General features: G+C 35.8%; 3 protein-coding genes across 4 annotated transcripts; 2 read left to right on the top strand and 1 right to left on the bottom strand.

The window, feature by feature from the left end:
• Positions 1-2,867: 2,867 nt before the first annotated feature.
• LOC116215457 (V-type proton ATPase subunit e1) lies at positions 2,868-6,412 on the bottom strand. The gene is made up of 4 exons (XM_031551169.1): positions 6,252-6,412; positions 5,999-6,165; positions 4,415-4,462; positions 2,868-3,285 (listed from the first exon to the last, which is right to left on the bottom strand). Exons 2-4 carry the CDS (start codon positions 6,094-6,096, stop codon positions 3,219-3,221), a joined length of 213 nt encoding a protein of 70 aa, XP_031407029.1. The 5' UTR covers positions 6,097-6,165; positions 6,252-6,412; the 3' UTR covers positions 2,868-3,218.
• Positions 6,413-8,668: 2,256 nt separating this feature from the next.
• LOC116214823 (glycine-rich cell wall structural protein-like) lies at positions 8,669-9,950 on the top strand. Of its 2 annotated transcripts, XM_031550301.1 has the most exons (3): positions 8,669-8,866; positions 9,334-9,382; positions 9,431-9,950. In XM_031550301.1, the coding sequence occupies exons 1-3, from the start codon at positions 8,767-8,769 to the stop codon at positions 9,639-9,641; spliced, it is 360 nt and encodes a 119-aa protein (XP_031406161.1). In that variant the 5' UTR covers positions 8,669-8,766; the 3' UTR covers positions 9,642-9,950. The 2 variants fall into 2 exon arrangements, with proteins under 2 accessions (XP_031406161.1, XP_031406160.1); XM_031550300.1 differs by having other exon boundaries at positions 8,672-8,866; positions 9,334-9,950.
• Positions 9,951-13,055: 3,105 nt separating this feature from the next.
• On the top strand, positions 13,056-14,281 carry LOC116214822 (holotricin-3-like). The gene is made up of 2 exons (XM_031550299.1): positions 13,056-13,253; positions 13,707-14,281. The coding sequence occupies exons 1-2, from the start codon at positions 13,154-13,156 to the stop codon at positions 14,060-14,062; spliced, it is 456 nt and encodes a 151-aa protein (XP_031406159.1). The 5' UTR covers positions 13,056-13,153; the 3' UTR covers positions 14,063-14,281.
• Positions 14,282-18,949: the final 4,668 nt, after the last annotated feature.

Consider the following 18,949-nt stretch of genomic DNA (forward strand, 5'->3'; position numbering starts at 1 on the left):
CAATAACCATTTAGAGTTTATGAGAGAGAAAGTATCATCTTACATAGGCTGACACTTTCTCTCTCATAAACCCTAAATGGTAGTTGTGCTATCTATTCTACTTTCTCTCTCTAATAGAATATTTTATCTCTCGTAAACTATAAATGGTAGTTCCGCTCTCCATTCTATTGTCCTTCTCTAACAGGACAATTTCTCCCATAAACTCTAAATGGTTGTTTCGCTCTCTCTTTTACCTGACACTCTTTCTCTTAAATTTTAAATAGTAGTTTTGCTCTATTTCCACTTTCTCTTTCCACATGAAACTTTAATTCGTTTAAACCCTAAATAGCAGTTTTACTTTCTATTATACTCTCTCTCTCTAATATGACACTTTCTCTCTCCTCAACCCCGAATGGTAGTTTTGCTCTCTCTTGCATGACATTTTCTCTGTCCTAAAACCGAAATGATAGTTACGCTCTCTGGTCCATTTTCTCTCTCTAACATGATATATTCTCTCGTCTAAACCCAAAATGATAGTTCCGTTGTCTATTTCATTTTCTCTCTCTAACATAACGTTTTTTCTCTCCTAAACTCCAAATGATAGTTACCATCACTATTTTATTTTTTTCTCTAACATGACATTTTCTCTAAATAAAATATATTATATGCGGTAATACAGAGAATGTGCCTTTCGTGTGTATCTTTTTTTATGCTTTCAATATCCATTATATATTTATTACTACTCGTAGAGCCTATGCGTTGTACGAGATAATATGTTTTTTATTTTTATGCTTGATTATATGCGTGTTTTGAAATTTTATAGATCGTAATTTACCATTTATTAACAATATATATTTAATATATATGTGTGAAGAGGTAGATAACATTTTTTTTTTTTTTGGATAAATGATGAAACTTCATTGATAACAGATGAATTTACATCAGAAACCAATACCATTTTCCTTTATACGGAGTAAAATAAAAAATACCCAAGAGCTACTCCCAAGTCAACTAGTTGCAGTATCAAAATGGTGAAACATATGTCTCGCAATGATAGAGTGTGCAATTTTGCATGAGAATCGAGGGAGAACAGACAACTTTGCTTTGACATCCGAGAAGATCCTTCGTATTATAATTGTTGGAGGCGAGACTTGATTCCGGTAGAGCCTGGCGTTCCTCTCCCTCCAGATGCAGTAAATGTAGTGAGTCCAGAGAAGTTTAAGACAAATAATATCCAGCTTCTTTCCACGGAGAGAGGAGACCCAGCAAAGTTCCGTATTCCAGTCGACATTGTGTTTGTTCATTCCAACACGGTCTAATAAACTTCTCCAAATCCCTTGGGTGATAGGGCATTCAAAAAAGAGGTGATTTCGGGTCTCCAATTCCAAACTACAGAATTCGCATTCGGGTGCAGTAATCGAGATTCTCCAACTCATAAGCCTATCTTTTGTACTCAATCTATTATGAATACAAAGCCAGCTAATGAAAGAGGATCGAGGAAACTGCCCCTCAAACCAGATTGCGTTCCTCCATTCCATCTTCTGGCTTCTGGGACTAAAGCATTTCCACGCACTAGCAACAGAAAATGTCTCGGATTTGTGAGCCGTCCATGTGACCCTATCACGATCAGAGAGTTGAATTGCATTAGGTAGATAACATTTTATATACTATAACAAATTAAATCTATAAAATTTATAATCTGATTAAATTTTTTGCAAAGCAAATACGGTATAGATCTTTGAAAATACAAATACGATCTTTTTATAGATAAAATCATATCCAAATTTAATTTAACATAGTAGTTTACATGACTCATGGGTTAATAGAATCGTGCAAAATATATAACACATCATATCTCTAACGTGTTATATAGAATAGTTAATTTCTATTTTTTTGTGTAGATGGCACAAATTTATATCTAATACGTTTGGAAAAAAAATCGTTTTCTAAAAAATGCTGAAAAGTTTAGAAAATAACTAGTCCAGCAAATTATACAATTTTAAAAACTCAATAAATATAAAACTTAACTTTTAAAGAAATTAAAAATGAATAAAATAAGACCGGTCCCTCAAATCTATATAGTTTAAAATTTTAATAAAAATTCATTTTCTAAAAATTACTAAAAATTTGAGAAAATAATAACCATTATCACAAATTATATTGATTTTAAAATATAAAAATATTTTTTCATAGAGTTACAAAATTAGGAAAATACTAGTTTTGAAATATTAATTTATTTATCATATTCATTATAGATATGGCAATAAATAATAGAATGTGTTGTACCCCTTTGACAAGAAAAAACTTACCAATGCTCATTAATCATTATTTGTTGTCTTAATTGCGTCCCATAATTTATTTACTACAATTTATATCTTTGATGAGTCTTTTTTCAGGTGATAGCTCAATCAATAAATTGTAAGACATGCTAAAAGTTCAAAAAAAGTAATACATAAATCAAAATAAGTGTGTGTATATATATACACACACACACATATATTAGTCAAAGAAGTAAATGCTTATAGAGGATTGAAAAATCTATGCAATCATTATCTTTTAATCAGCTGTTCTCTAGAACCCTCATTCTTGGAGCTTCTCATTTTGTTGGAGACCATGGGCTCTTCCTTTTGTAAAGAGATACTCAGTTTCTTTCTAAAATCTATACATATATATATATATATATATATAATGTGTCACAGTTTAGGAGTATCAATCATATCTATAACATATTTTAACACTTGAATTTCATCATACCGTATATATTTAAAAAATTAAAACAAAATCCTTTTTAGTAAAATATTAATATAAAATCCTACCAAAAAAAATATTAATATAAAAAATTAAAACTGAAAAATTCGAGAAAATTACATTGAACAATTCAGACATTATGAGGCCATATGATCGAGCCCACCACAGCTCTGCTTTATATTAGATATAGATACTTACAAAAGCCCCACCGATTCTTAGTTAACTCAGAAAATGTTTTAGACACAACTAAAACACATATCATCAATGCAAAGAAGGAAAAAAAGAACAAAAACAGATTTATTACAGGAAGATTCTAATGGGAACGTCCGTTTAAACAATTAAGGAGCTGATGGCATGATCAAATCATGCAAATACAGACAGCAATTACTAAATAGCCGGGGACCAATAATCCGATATACTCAAGCAGCCAAACTGAATCCACAATGCTGGTTTCCCCAATGAGGCATCAATACATATCGCAGCAAGGAGCTTCACTCCCCTTCGCTCAAGATTGGAACTATCAGAGGTTTCATTTGTGCAAGATAGACAATTGCCCACCTAGCAAAAGCAAGAGAAGACGCGGTAAGCACACTGGATGAGCAGCATTATACAGCAAAATGACCGCATTCAATTTTCCCAACAAATAAATAAATCATTGAATCCTTCTGAAAGACTGTTCACACTGGAAAACATGCATCTACCCATTAGATAAAGTGATGCACCTTAGCTTAGTAACACGCATGCACAATAACAAGGGAATGGTCCTGAATTATCCTTCGAGCCCAAAAAACAAAAAAAGTAAAAAATAAAAGAAAACAATTCACTTATGCAGATTCATTTTGCGAACACTAAGATCTGTGTGCCGTGCATTCTACACATATGGTTGACTTATTTCAGCAACTCACAAAATTTGGAGTACTCGCTGAACCCCTCAACAGCCTCAATATGTAAATCAAAGAGTTGCATGGAAAAATAATTGCAAAAGAATCGTAATTTCCCAGGAGGAAACACGAGTGTAATACACCGCAGATAATTGTTTTCTCCCCTTAATATGCTCTTCAGAGGTCGTTGGGACATATAGAAGACATTCTAACTATGTAAGATCACCGTGTAAGCAGATGACTTGGGAAGGAAATCTCAGCACACCTACACACTCGACAGAATTTTGTGCAGCATGATGAATTACAAAAATACAGAAATAACAGTAGATGATGAATGGGGACCTCAAAGCATTCACTATATTCAACTAAGTGTTAGTGAAATTGTGACCGTCCTGATGGCTACTGAGACTCGAAAATGGAATAAATCCTTAAAATGATTAGGAAAAAAATGATAATTTCCTAACTCAGGATAGAAAAATCTCTGAAAAAAGTACTATGTCAAAGAACTAAAAATTGATATCCTAATTGATATAAGATAAGTCTTTCTCTAATCAAGCTATCAGTATTGAAGAGCAGTTGTTTTTGGACTTTCTACAAGCCAAACGACTTAGAAACTCTTAGCAAAGTATCTCTACATTACTGTCCTTCACTAGCAAGGACAGATAACAGCAACACTGAAAGTACATGAAATGTATGTTGTCTCCAAAGATGCAAAGAGGAAAATGCAATTTTTGAGGGGGAAACATAAACTCCATTGTAAGAGTTAAGATTTAAATAACCATCAGATATAATGAAGAGAAACTTACATCATCCAACAACAGACTGTCGCAGTAATAACCAAGGTCAGATGGAACCTGCAAGAACGAGTAAGCATGAAATTTATGATATTTATATAAGGTACAGATGATCTATAAGTGCTACACAGAAGTGTTCAAGAATGCATCTAGATGAATAAATGCATTATTAATCAGAAAATTTATATATCTCAGACAGCAATTTATAGAACATACTCTACTCATATGACCAGCAGATTGCATCCAATTACATACTGAATATGCATGTTGCCCTCAAATTAAAGTAGTTCAGTTCAGGCACTGTCAGCTGGTAATTGAAAATTTTGGGACATAGATAAGGACTAAAAAAGATATCCCAAAGCAGAATTTTTTCACACACTAACTCAAGCAGAGTCAACACGTGTACATATAGTGAAGCAGAAAGAGCAACTCAATTGCTTCCTTTTGCCAGCCAAATTTTCACCATAGTGAAAATTCTTAATCAACTAGTTCCTGGAAATCAGAGACATCCATTTCGGAAGTGAGAAGCACCTGTCCCAAACATATTCTCTAAAGCAGAGATGCTCTTGCTCAGAAACTAGTGGTGTACTAAATTTTGTTATGACTCCAAGCTTTTGCTTTGTAAATGTGGGAGTGTATATAAGTTCTTCAAGTTTGCTAACTAGACATCCGTAATTTCTTCTTTCTAGGAAAGGTTGATTTATCAAGATTGCATTACAGAAACTTAAGGTTGAGGACTAATTCAAATCCACGGAAAGGTGAATCTACATATTCTAGAGAAGATATGCATCAAGTATAAGACTATAACAAATTTTAGCACCAAGTTACTTCCATTTCTACATGAGAGTGGGACATACTAGCATTGCAGCTAATTAATAACTAATTGCTACATTCATCCTATTAACACATGTAGAAAGATACATGAATCGAAACGTCAACTTGCACCTACAGATATTATCCCATAGATTGAGAAACTCTTTCGTATGAATTTGTTACTTACATTCTTCTTTCTTTCAGATCCCCAATAAACTTTACAATCAACTAATTACAGCAGAATCCTTAACCCACTAATAATCTTCACAAGGAACACAGCAAAATGACGAATCAGAGACCCTCATCAGCTGAAAGCAAGCAGAGGTGAACAGTGAGCACCTAAGCATTCCAACTAACGACTCCATTCTTAATATTCACACATCACCAAACAGACAAATCTTGAGAATGAACTTGAACTATCCATTTCATTCATAGGCTGTGCAACTCTTTCATTAAATTTCTCCACCACGCGATCACACTTTTCCCCCAAATACAGTTTTCTCCATGACCTTGGCAGTCATTTAATCGTGAAATCAAACAGCATACTCAGTGAACTTCACAAGGCACAGAAGGCAAGTCAAAAACATCAGAAAGTCTCATCAACCCAAAGCAAACCCACGTCACGACACAATGCCTGATAACCGGAGCAAATTATCTATCCGATCATGTAGACTCTGCTCATCCAACCGCCACATTCACATACGCAAACGCCGAGCACAGCCAATATGAACAACTCGGAAAGACACAGAAGGAAGCAATCAAATGAAAGCATAAGAAGCATACAAATTCGCAGAAGGTCCTCTGTTGCAGCATATTCTGGTGCAAAGGGACGCGATGATCCCAATCACTACGAAAATGAGGGTTGTCACCAGAAACCCCATCCCGGATCCCCTTCGATCTCAGCGTCCACCACGAAACGCGATGCGATTCCAAAAATCGAAGAGCAGAACCTGAATCAGAACGCCAAAACGAAGCTACAATCAAATGGAACTCTCGACGTTCAGGACAGTCAAATCGGCGGAGATCAGTAGCGTACCGGAGACGACGGAGGGTCTGATCGGAGAACCAAACAGAGATTGTGCAGTTCGGCTTATGGTAAAGATCAGATGATAGCTTCGACGATCCTTCTCTTAGCTGGACCGATCTCTCTCTCTCTCCCCCGTCCCTCATCACATGATTCGACGGAGAGAGACAAAACCCGGAGCACAGAGCTCCGACTCTGAAATGGGCCGGAAATGGATCTCAAGGCCCAATGAAGGGTAATCAGTGGGCCAGCGATTGGGCACTCGATGAGATATTGGGCTCCTCAAAAGAGGCCCATTAAAAATCTGTCTCAAGTGGAACTATACAGTGCTTCTCGCTCACTAGAATTAGTCCCTGTGGACCCACAAATAGTAGGGCTCAAATATATTTATTTTCTTTCCTTTCCTCGGACTATATAATACAAGGTGTTCACGTGCCGAGCTAGCTTCGACTAGATATCGAGGCAGTCTGAATAAAATTCCCAAACCTTGCATAACTTGGAGTATCCAAGCCAAGGCAGCATAATATATATATGCACTTGTGTGAATGTGCGTATATATGTTTATAAATGAACCCAAACCGCAATAAATAGTTACTTGCGAACGTGTTCATTAGATAGTTATTATTATCGCAAAATCTCATGACGATATGGAAGATGGTCTTTTGAAAAAAGAAACGAAATGCGAATTGATTGGTCCTCCCGAGCTAGAGACGGAGGATCGAGGATCAAAGACAAATGGACGGTGATGGGTCCATGACTATGAGAGTACAGCAACACCATAAAGATGCCTGAGCTTCGCGACATGAAGTGACGGCAGAGAGGACCTAGCCATGCAAATAAAGATAAAACTCACGTGGAAGGAGGAAATTTCAAAAATTATAAAAAGAAAAAATAATGGGATTTTTTTTTATAAAGGCCTAAAAATAGAATTAGAATATCACAAATATATATATATATATATTTTTTTTTTTTTCGGTAGGAAAAATCCAAAGTATCTTTAATTAGTTGTGCATGCATGGCTGGGCCAGTGATTGGATAACAGTTGTGTCGTTTTAGGGTCAACCTTTGTGGGGTCACCCTCTTAATTTTAGGACTCGATGATGTCAGCGAGGACGTCTGCATGCTTGTACTATACATATATAATATATATTATAATATATGTGCACGTGATGTCTTGCTTTAATTAGGAGAAAGAAACTCCCAAATTGTTTTATATTATCCTCAGTTCAATTTCAGGACTGTCGGCCGAACATTGAATTGATCGTTTTATATTATCCGAAAGAAAAGTTCGTAAGGACGGATTAACTTGATCTCCTTTAATCGTATCATTAGATAATATATAGTTTCTATATTTCCCACTAAGTCGAGATTACAAATTGTAAAAAAGGCAAAACAAAAAAAGATAAATATTATAGGATATTTTACTTTTGACGGACTTTATGTGGACGAATTTTATTTATAATGTAAGAAGACGAAATTCATTAAAAATATCTTGTTAATGGATGCTTAAAGTAACAAGTGGCTTGGGGTCACACCGGGAAAAAAATGGCAAAAGTGTGTATAACAATATATCCTTAAAATTTATGTCAAATTCAAGAAACTGTGATAGTAGACTAAAACCTCCTAAATTTGAACCAATTTGCCACGTCCCACTATATTACCTCATCGATGACTAATTATTTGAGGGATTCAAATTCTTCTGCACAAGAAAGTTTCAAGACTTCTCTAAATAAGAAAAATTTGAGCGCTTCATGGACTAACTACATAATTCTCATATTTTTTTATCGTATCATGCCGGGGGCTCGGTCATCACTATGCACCGGGCCGCCCAATCGCTTGCCCTCTTTATTCTCCCTCCCTTCATTGCAAGACAATTTATGTACTGCTGGCATCTTGGTTCCTAAACATGGTAGAAAGTTTGAGGTTTTTCTCAAAGTAAAATTGTATAATTCTCGACTGTCGCATCTTATTAAGAGAGTGTCTTCATTCCGAAACAAAATTCAAATTAAGGTGCTTCTAAATTTATGAGTTACTAACTCCGCGTCACTCTATACACCCAGAGAACTGAGAATGTGCAAAGCGTGGAGAAATATTGAAATAGTACTGCATCCTGACATTGTCATCTTTGTACAGAGACCTAACATCTGCCAACGGTAATTAATATCACTGTGCAATAATTGAAGGGGAAGGGTCATTTTCTACCATCTTATTATACGTATTATCTTTTGACAAAAACACATCAGAAAATTAGTAAATTAAAGCAAAGGGGCAAGCAGCTAAGATACGGCACGTAGAATATCAGACACAAACAAGATTGTTGGGGCCCACATGTAAAGCAAACCTTGACTATTGCCACTCCGACACCTTGGACTTACATCTCTATCCGACATCTTCTCTCTCCAGTGATCTCTCTATAAATAGGGGCAGGCACCTCCCTTACTTTGCACCACTACATCTCGCATTGCTTGATCTTACTACTACTTCTAGTTCTTGATTTCCCCCTTGTGTGATTGAGAGAATCTTAGCAATGGCCTCCTCAAAGGTCATTCTTCTCCTCGGCCTGGCCTTCGTCGCGGTCGTTCTCATCTCATCTGAGGCGGCCGCTGCTCGTGATCTCGCTGAGACTGGTAAATTACATTTTCCCTTTCTCGGGATACCTTTCTCGGGATATCATATACATGCAGCATACGAATACGCATGCACCTCCTGTACCTGTGAAATCATTATTATCAAATGGCGTGGTGGAGTTAATTAAGATATATGTATTCACAATTGAGTTTTTGATCATCAAATGGTCGAATATTACTCGTGGATGACGGGGAGTGGTGATAGTACTTCTGCTTCGGGTATAGGTTGTAGCCGATGTACATAATTAACGCTTGACGCAGTCAGACATATATATAGTGAAGAAAGCATCACATATGAAATGTCATTCGAGACTGGAAACAAGTGCTACGAAACTGATACACGAAGATTTATATGACATCTCTTGCATATATGTGAAATTTCATTCGAGACTGGAAACAAGTGCAGCGAAACTGATACGCGAAGGTTTATATGACATCTCTTGCATATTGTTTTTTGACTTTTGCAGACGACTTCGGTGGACATGGTGGATACGGACATGGCGGGGGCAAAGGCTATGGCGGGGGCAAAGGCTATGGCGGTGGACGCGGTGGCGGCGGGCGCGGTGGCGGCGGGCATGGTGGCGGCGGGCACGGCGGGCACCCTGGCCATGGTGCAGCGGAGGAAACCGAAGGCTATGGCGGCGGGCACGGTGGACACGGCGGGCACGGTGGACACGGCGGGCATGGTGGCGGTGGGCACGGCGGGCATGGTGGTGGTGGGCACGGCGGGCACCCTGGCCACGGTGCAGCGGAGGAAACCGAAGCCGGGAACTAATAAATAAGTATGAGACAAAAATTTCCAGCTCCATCTATGAGAAATCATAGGAGTGATGGAAGTTGGTATTATGTGCTGAGTGTGGGTGTTACGTATGTAGTTTCATGAAGGCCTTTGTATGGTAAAATAAGCTCTGTAACGCCATTGGCATGCATGGAGACGGTCTACTGAAGTAATTAAGGCCTTCAATATTAAGCTCTCGTTAGCACTTCCTTTTCTTTTAGTGATGACTCAGTCCCGGACATGATACGATGATAAATCCGAGAATTATGTAATTAGTCCATGAAGTGCTCAAATTTTTCTTGTTCAGTGAAGTCTCCAAACTTGCTTGTGAAAAAAAAAAAAAGAAAAAAAGAAGCTTAATCCCTCCGAGTAGTTAGTCATCATCAAGGTAATACAGCGGGACGTGGCAAATTGGTTCAAATTTAGTAGATATTATTTGTCTACTATCACAGTGTCTTGAATTAGACTTTAATTTAGAGGATATTTAATTGTGATAGACACTACGCACGTGACTATGCACAAGAAATTTCAATATGTACATAAGTAATTATTGCATATTTTGAAAACAATACTCGATTCAATCTGAGTCCTAATGGTAATCGGTCATCTGTATGGTAAGAGGTTAAACTCCCGAATACTTCTTACACGGAGATTATGAATTTGCGATGAGGTCTTGGGAAATAAATATTATAGTTGCATATATATATATATATATTTGCTGTAAGTCTCGTATACCAGGTGATGTTTCAAGCTACAAAGTTAAAAGATACAACCGAGGAAAGTATCTATCTCTCGAATCTAATCTCTATAAAAAGAATTTCACCGAGCATTAGCCTTAACGGTATAATATCAGAGAAATCCGGACCCCTAATTTTTTTTTATTGAATTGCGGAAACTCGCACGTGCTTTAATAGAATGATTAGTCCATCGCGCGACTTTAGTAATCTAACTTCACAAGTACGTAATAATGATTCGAACAGCCATTTTACCTTTCAGCCCATGATGAATTTGGCCTGTGTCAGTGCCCAAGTTAATTATCAAGGTGATGATTTAATGAACTTGGTCTATATCAGTGACTAGGTGAATTGTCAAGTGTGATGGTTCATGAGAGACTAGAAATCTCCCAATAATTGTCTCATAGAGAACCTCTGGAGATCACTGTCCCAGACGGTCCCTTAATTATGCGGACTGACTTTATCTGCAGTACATAAACGAATAAATTCTTTAAATCATCTCGTGATACCCTCGGTTAATCCCTCAGTCTCTGGAAAAAAAAAAAGTTCCATTATATATGAGGGTTGTTCATGAAGTTTCCCTTAGATACAGACCCTAACATGACTTGAGCTTAAAGCAGAATGACATAAGGGAACGTTAGAAGTTATAACAATCGAGCTCTTTTGCTAAGTATATTAGTGTACTGTACTGTGCTCTAATTAGGAGAAATTGAGAATATCCCAAATTGTTTTTAAATTATCCTCATTCAGTTTGAGGACCGTCAGTCGGTTTAATTCTGAATAGATCATCACGCATATGATTAAGCACTTGCATAGAAACAAAGAATCAATATAGATTGCTGAATGTTTAGAACCACAGCTCGTAAAATTTCATTTGCTTAATCCGCTTATCTTATCGCGAGAAAGTAGTTCCTATATTTCTCACCCCTAAGAATTGAGATTACAAGTTGTAAAAGGGCAATAAATAAATAAAGAATACAAAATATCACTAGATATTATACAGTTAATAAAGTGCAGGACATACTTTATTTATAATGTTTAAAGTCAAAATTTATTAAAAATATTTTATCATCAAGCGCAAAATGATGTTCAAAATGATGTTCAAGTAAGAATCTATATCTATATATAATAATTTAAAGTACTCTCTACGAGAGTTTCCAATTCATTTGTTGAGAAATTTTCACATAAAAGTTCTCGATAAATAAAAAGTAAAAGATATATCTTCTCTTTATGTTTTTTGCGTTGACTTTTTTAATTTTTATTATATCTCCTCATTTCTCTAGAAATTAATAAATTTTGAATTTCCTTTCATTAATTGATTGAGCAGCTTGTACTATACGTAATAATATATTATTATATATGTGCACATGATGTCTTGCTTTAATGATGTCGGCCGAACATTGAATTGATCGTTTTATATTATCCTCAGTTCAATTTCAGGACTGTCGGCCGAACATTGAATTGATCGTTTTATATTATGCTCAAGTAGGTATAGGAAAAAAAAAATATTCTTTTGATATTCAGAAAGAAAAGTTCGTAAAGATGGATTAACTTGATCTCCTTTAATCGTATCATTAGAGAATATATAGTTTCTATATTTCCCACTAAGTCGAGATTACAAATTGTAAAAAAGGCAAAACAAAAAAAAAGATAAATATTATAGGATATTTTACTGTTGACAGACTTTATGTGGACGAATTTTATTTATAACGTAAGAATCCGAAATTCACTAAAAATATCTTATTAATCGATGCTCAAAGTAACAAGTGGCTTGAGGTCACACCGGAAAAAAATTTAACAAAAGTGCCTATAACAATATATCCTCTAAATTTAAGTCAAATACAAGACACTGTGATAGTAGATTAGAATCTCCTAAATTTGAACCAATTTGCCACGTCCCACTATATTACCTTGTCGATGACTAATTACTCGAGGGATTCAAATTCATCTGCACAAGAAAGTTTCAAGACTTCTATTAACAAGAAAAATTTAAGCGCTTCATGGACTAACTACATAATTCTCGAATTTTTTTATCATATCATGCCGGGGGCTTGGTTATCACTATGCACCGGGCCGCCAATCGCTTGCCCTCTTTATTCTCCCTCCCTTTATCTCAAGATAATTTATGTACTGCTGGCACCTTGGTCTCTAAACATGGCAGAAAGTTTGAGATTTTTCTCAAAGTAAAACTGTATAATTCTCAACTGTCGCATCTTATTAAGAGAGTGTCTTCATTCCGAAACAAAATTCAAATTAAGGTGCTTCTAAATTTATGAGTTACTAACTCCGCGTCACTCTATATAACCATAGAACTGAGAATGTGTAAAGCGTGGAGAAACATTGGAATAGTACTGCATCCTGACATTGTCATCTTTGTACAGAGACCTAACATCTGCCGACGGTAATTAATATCACATTGCAATAATTGAAGGGGAAGGGTCATTTTCTACCATCTTATTATACTTACTATCTTTTGACAAAAACACATAAGAAAATTAGTAAATTAAGGCAAAGGGGCAAGCAGCTAAGATACGGCACGTAGAATATCAGAAACAAACAAGATTGTTGGGGCCCACATGTACAGCAAACCTTGACTATTGCCACTCCGACACTTTGGACTTACATCTCTATCCGACATCTTCTCTCTCCAGTGATCTCTCTATAAATAGGGGCAGGCACCTCCCTTACTTTGCACAACTACATCTCGCATTGCTAGCTCTTACTACTACTTCTAGTTTTTGATTTCCCCCTTTTGTGATTGAGAGAATTTTAGCAATGGCCTCCTCAAAGGTCATTCTTCTCCTCGGCCTGGCCTTTGTCGCGGTCGTTCTCATCTCATCTGAGGCGGCCGCTGCTCGTGATCTCGCTGAGACTGGTAAATTACATTTTCCCTTTCTCGGGATATCATATACATGCAGCATACGAATACGCATGCACCTCCTGTACCTGTGAAATCATTATTATCAAATGGCGTGGTGGAGTTAATTAAGATATATGTATTCACAATTGAGTTTTTGATCATCAAATGGTCGAATATTACTCGTGGATGACGGGGAGTGGTGATAGTACTTCTGCTTCGGGGATAGGTTGTAGCCGATGTACATAATTAACGCTTGACGCAGTCAGACATATATATAGTGAAGAAAGCATCACATATGAAATGTCATTCGAGACTGGAAACAAGTGCTACGAAACTGATACACGAAGATTTATATGACATCTCTTGCATATATGTGAAATTTCATTCGAGACTGGAAACAAGTGCAACGAAACTGATACGCGAAGGTTTATATGACATCTCTTGCATATTGTTTTTTGACTTTTGCAGACGACTTCGGTGGACATGGTGGATACGGACATGGCGGGGGCAAAGGCTATGGCGGCGGGCACGGTGGCGGCGGGCACGGTGGCGGCGGGCACGGCGGACACCCTGGCCATGGTGCAGCGGAGGAAACCGAAGGCTATGGCGGTGGGCACGGTGGTGGTGGGCACGGTGGCGGTGGGCACGGTGGCGGTGGGCACGGTGGGCACCCTGGCCGCGGTGCAGTGGAGGAAACCGAAGGCTATGGCGGTGGACACGGTGGCGGTGGGCACGGTGGTGGTGGGCATGGTGGGCATGGTGGCGGCGGGCACGGTGGGCACCCTGGCCACGGTGCAGCGGAGGAAACCGAAGCCGGGAACTAATAAATAAGTATGAGACAAAAATTTCCAGCTCCATCGATGAGAAATCATAGGAGTGATGGAAGTTGGTATTATGTGCTGTGTGTGTGTGTGACGTATGTAGTTTCATGAAGGCGTTTGTATGGTAAAATAAGCTCTGTAACGCCATTGGCATGCATGGAGACAGTCTACTGAAGTAATTAAGGTTTTCAATATTAAGCTCTCGTTAGCACTTCCTTTTCTTTTAGTGATGACACAGTCCCGGACATGATACAATCGAAAATCCGAGAATTATGTAGTTAGTCCATGAAGCGCTCAAATTTTTCTTGTTTAGAAAAGTCTCCAAACTTGCTTGTGTAGAAGAATCTTAATCCCTCGAGTAATTAGTCATCGTCAAGGTAATATAGTGGGACGTGGCAAATTGGTTCAAATTTAGTAGATATTATTAGTCTACTATCACAGTGTCTTGAATTAGACTTTGATTTAGAGGATGTTTAATTGTGATAGACACTATACGCACGTGGCGATGCACAAGAAATTTCAATATGTACATAAGTAATTATTGCATATTTTGAAAACAATACTCGATTCAATCTGAGTCCTAATGGCAATCGATCATCTGTATGGTAAGTGGCTAAACTCCCGAGTACTTCTTACATGGAGATTATGAATTTGCGATGGGGTCTCGGGACATAAATATTAGAGTTGCATACATACATACATATATATATATATATATATATGAAGTCGTATACCATGTGAAGTTTCAAGCTACAAAGTAATTAAGGTTTTCAATATTAAACTCTCGTTAGCACTTCCTTTTCTCCCGGACATGATACGATCGAAAATTCGAGAATTATGTAGTTAGTCCATGAAGCGCTCAATTTTTTCTTGTTTAGAGAAGTCTCGAAGCTTGCTTGAGTAGAAGAATCTTAATCCCTCGAGTAATTAGTCATCGTCAAGGTAATATAATTGGACGTGGCAAATTGGTTCAAATCTAGTAGATATTATTAGTCTACTATCATAGTGTCTTGAATTAGACTTTAATTTAGAGGATATTTAGAATGTGTTTCGATTTAGAGTTGAGTTGAGTTGAGATTTTATTTTAATTAGTTTGAAATGATTGCATTGTTGAATTATGAGGAAAAGTATGAAAAAGTAATGAATAGTTGAGATAAAGTAATGATTGTGTTGTTGAATTATGTGAAAAAAGTGTGAAAAAGTAATGAATAGTTATGATAAAGTAATGATTAAGTATTAATTATGTTATTAAATTGAAGATAAGTGGAGTTGATTTGAGTTGAGTTGAATTAAAAAAAATTTAAAATTCAAACACACCCTTAATTGTAATAGACACTACGCACTTGGCGATACACAAGAAATTTCAATATGTCAATAAGTAATTATTGCATATTTTGAAAACAACACTCGATTCAATCTGAGTTCTAATGGTAATCGATCATCTGTATGGTAAGAGGCTAAACTCCCGATTACTTCTTACGTGGAGATTATGAATTTGCGATGGGGTCTCGGGAAATAAATATTAGAGTTGCATATATATTTGTTGAAGTCTCGTACACCATGTGATGTTTCAAGCTACAAAGTTAAAAGATACACCCGACGAAAGTATCTCTCTCTCGAGTCTAATCTCTATAAAAAGAATTTCACCGAGCATTAGCCTTAATTGTATAATATCAGAGAAATCCGGGCCCCTAATTTTTTTTAATGAATTGCAGAAACTCGCACGTGCTTTAATAGAATGATTCGTCCATCGCGCAACTTTAGTAATCTAACTTCATAGGTACGTAATAATGATTCGAGCAATCACTTACCTTTGACAGTGCCCAACTTAATTATCTTGTCAAGCGCGATGGTTCACGAGAGACTAGAAATCTCCCAACTGTCTCATAGAGAACATCTGGAGATCACTATCCCAGATGGACTATTAATTAAGCGGGCCGACTTGATCTGCAGTACATATACGAATGAATTCTTTAAAATCATCTCGTGACAGTGGTCGACCAACCCTCGGTTAATCTCTGAGTCTCTAGAAGAACAAAAAAAAAAAGGTCCATTATATATAAGGGTTGTTCATGATGCCTCCCTTAGATACAGACCCTGACATGACTTAAGCTTAATTAAGCAGAATGACATAAGGGAACGTTAGAAGTTATAACAGTCGAGCTCTTTTGCTAAGTATATTAGTGTACTGTACTGTGCTCTAATTAGGAGAAATTGAGAATATCCCAAATTATTTTTAAATTATCCTCATTCAGTTTGAGGACCGTCAGTCGGTTTAATTTTGAATAGATCATCACGCATATGATTAAGCACTTGCATCGAAACAAAGAGTTAATATATATTGCTGAATGCTTAGAACCACAGCTCATAAAATTTCATTTGCTTAATCCTCTAATCTTATCGTGAGAAAGTAGTTCTTATATTTCCCACCCCTAAGAGTTGAGATTACAAGCAGTAAAAGGGCAATAAATAAAACAAGAATACAAAATATCACTAGATATTATACCATTGGCAAAGTGCATTTTACACGGAGATACTTTATTTACTTCAAAGTCAAAATTTATTAAAAATATTTTATCATCAATCGCAAAATAATATTCAAGCGAGAATCTATATCTATATATAGTAATTTAAATTACTCTCAACGAGAGCCTTCGATTCATTTGTTGAAAAACTTTCACATAAGCATTCTTGATAAATAAAGAGCAAAAAATTTATCGTCTCTTTGCATTTTTCGCGTAGACTTTTTTAATTTTTACTACAATCTCTTCATTTCTCTATAAATTAATGAATTTTAAATTTCCTTTCATTAATTGAGGAGTTTTCACGTAAGCGTTCTTGGTAAATAAGGAGGTCAGAGTATATCATATATCCCCGCATTGACTTTTCTAAATTTTACTCTGATCTCTTCATTTCTTTAGAAATTAATGAATTTTGAATTTTCTAACAAATTTTCAATATCATTACGCATCTCCCCAAAGGGCAAATACCCACACGAAGCGCTAGCCAAATGACTAGCGAATTAATCAGCTAGCAGCCTGAGGATAAGGCCAAAAATATCTATATATCCTCTAAGTTAAAGTCAAATACGAGACACTATGCATGATAGAGACTAAAGTCTACTGAAGTTGAACCAATTTGCCACGTCTCACATCTGCCAACGTAATTAATAGCACGGTACAATTATTGAAGAGGAAGGGTCATTTTCATCTGATTTTATTCGTATTATCTTTTGACAAAAACACATGAAAAATGGAAAAACTAAGGCCCGAGCGAAGGTATTCGGGAAGATCTGGCACGTATTATATATATCAGAGACAAACGAAGTCAGAGAATGGAATAACTGTTATATCATGTCACATTACGTGCCTATAATTCTTCCTCTTTACTGATATGAATTATCATTTTCCACTATTTTTTGGGAGTAATTTTTTATATTATATTCTTCCTCTTTACTGTGATATATAATAGTTAATTGTAATGACAATTTCGTTATTATACACCTTTCATTTTAAAAATTAGCATTATAGATCCTTTTTTTTCAATATTTATCTATATCAAATATCACTATTCTTTACTCTTGAAATAATTAAAACAAAAAATTAGATTTTTTTTTCCCGCTAAAGTCACCAATAAAACTATTTGAGCATTTTGAAATTTAATTTATAAAATATTTACTAAATTTTTTTCCCATGAACATTATTACTGAAAAGTTAATTAAAAATGTGGACGGTCATGTGACGCGTGGGTCACATGGTTATTTAATAATTACATGGAAGGTTATAAATTCGCGATGATGTCTACTATGAATATTAAAGTTGCATTATTTTGTTGAAGAATTGTATTATACCATGTAATGCTTCAAGCTACAAAGTCAAAGATACACACAAGAGAGTATCGAATTTAATTTTTAAAAAGAGGATTTCACTGAATACTAACCCAACTGTATAAATTCTATGAAAATAATTTCCCAAAGTATCAACAAACAAATGTTGACAGAAACTAAAATGAATTATCTAAGAACAAAGTAAATTATCTTTGAAAATATTATAAAAAATAGGATTAATAACGCCCTATAACCTAACGTTTGAATGAATTCTTAGTTCTAACCCAAACTTGATTTTTTACTTGAGATATCCCAACGTTAACGTGTTGATTTCAAATCTATCCCGACGCTAACTTTCCGTCCAAAATTGACGGAATTGCACACGTGGCACGTTAATTTCACATCTATCCCGACACTTATTACAAAATTAACGTGCCACGTGTGCAATTCCGTCAATTTTGGACGGAAAGTTAGCGTCGAGATAGATTTGAAACCAATAAGTCAACGTTGAGATATCTCAGGTAAAAAATCAAGTTTGGGCTAGAACTAAGAATTTCTTCAAACGTTAGGCTATATGGCGCTATTATCCCTAAAAAATAATGTTAGCTCGAACTTGGATTAGTCGGAGCTTATTGAATTTCTGGATATCATGCGGTTCAAGTTGAAAAAAAGAAAAGGAACAATTTAATTAAGTTTGGTTAATCTTCAATTGGATTCTATAAGTACATTTGCCAATTCTTAGTGAATAAAAATCTATTTCATGATCATAAACTGCATGTAAAATTTGATTTACACAGTTATAATAATTAAAATCTGCATGCTATCCATAATTTATAAGTTTTTTTTAATTTAAGAATCAAGATTAATTTGATAATAAATTACTTGAACAAAAAATTGAGTAAAAATATTTGTAAATGAGAAAAGATAAATATGCTGCAAAAGATTTTACAAATAAAAGAAAATAAATACATTATTCAAGACAAAATGCGTTAATAAAAGTGTTAAGTAAACCGTAAAATGTATAGGATAATTTTATATAATTGTTTTAATGCATTACCTTAATT

Source organism: Punica granatum, chromosome 7 (assembly GCF_007655135.1).
Source record: "Punica granatum isolate Tunisia-2019 chromosome 7, ASM765513v2, whole genome shotgun sequence".
NCBI classification, from domain to species: Eukaryota; Viridiplantae; Streptophyta; class Magnoliopsida; order Myrtales; family Lythraceae; genus Punica; species Punica granatum.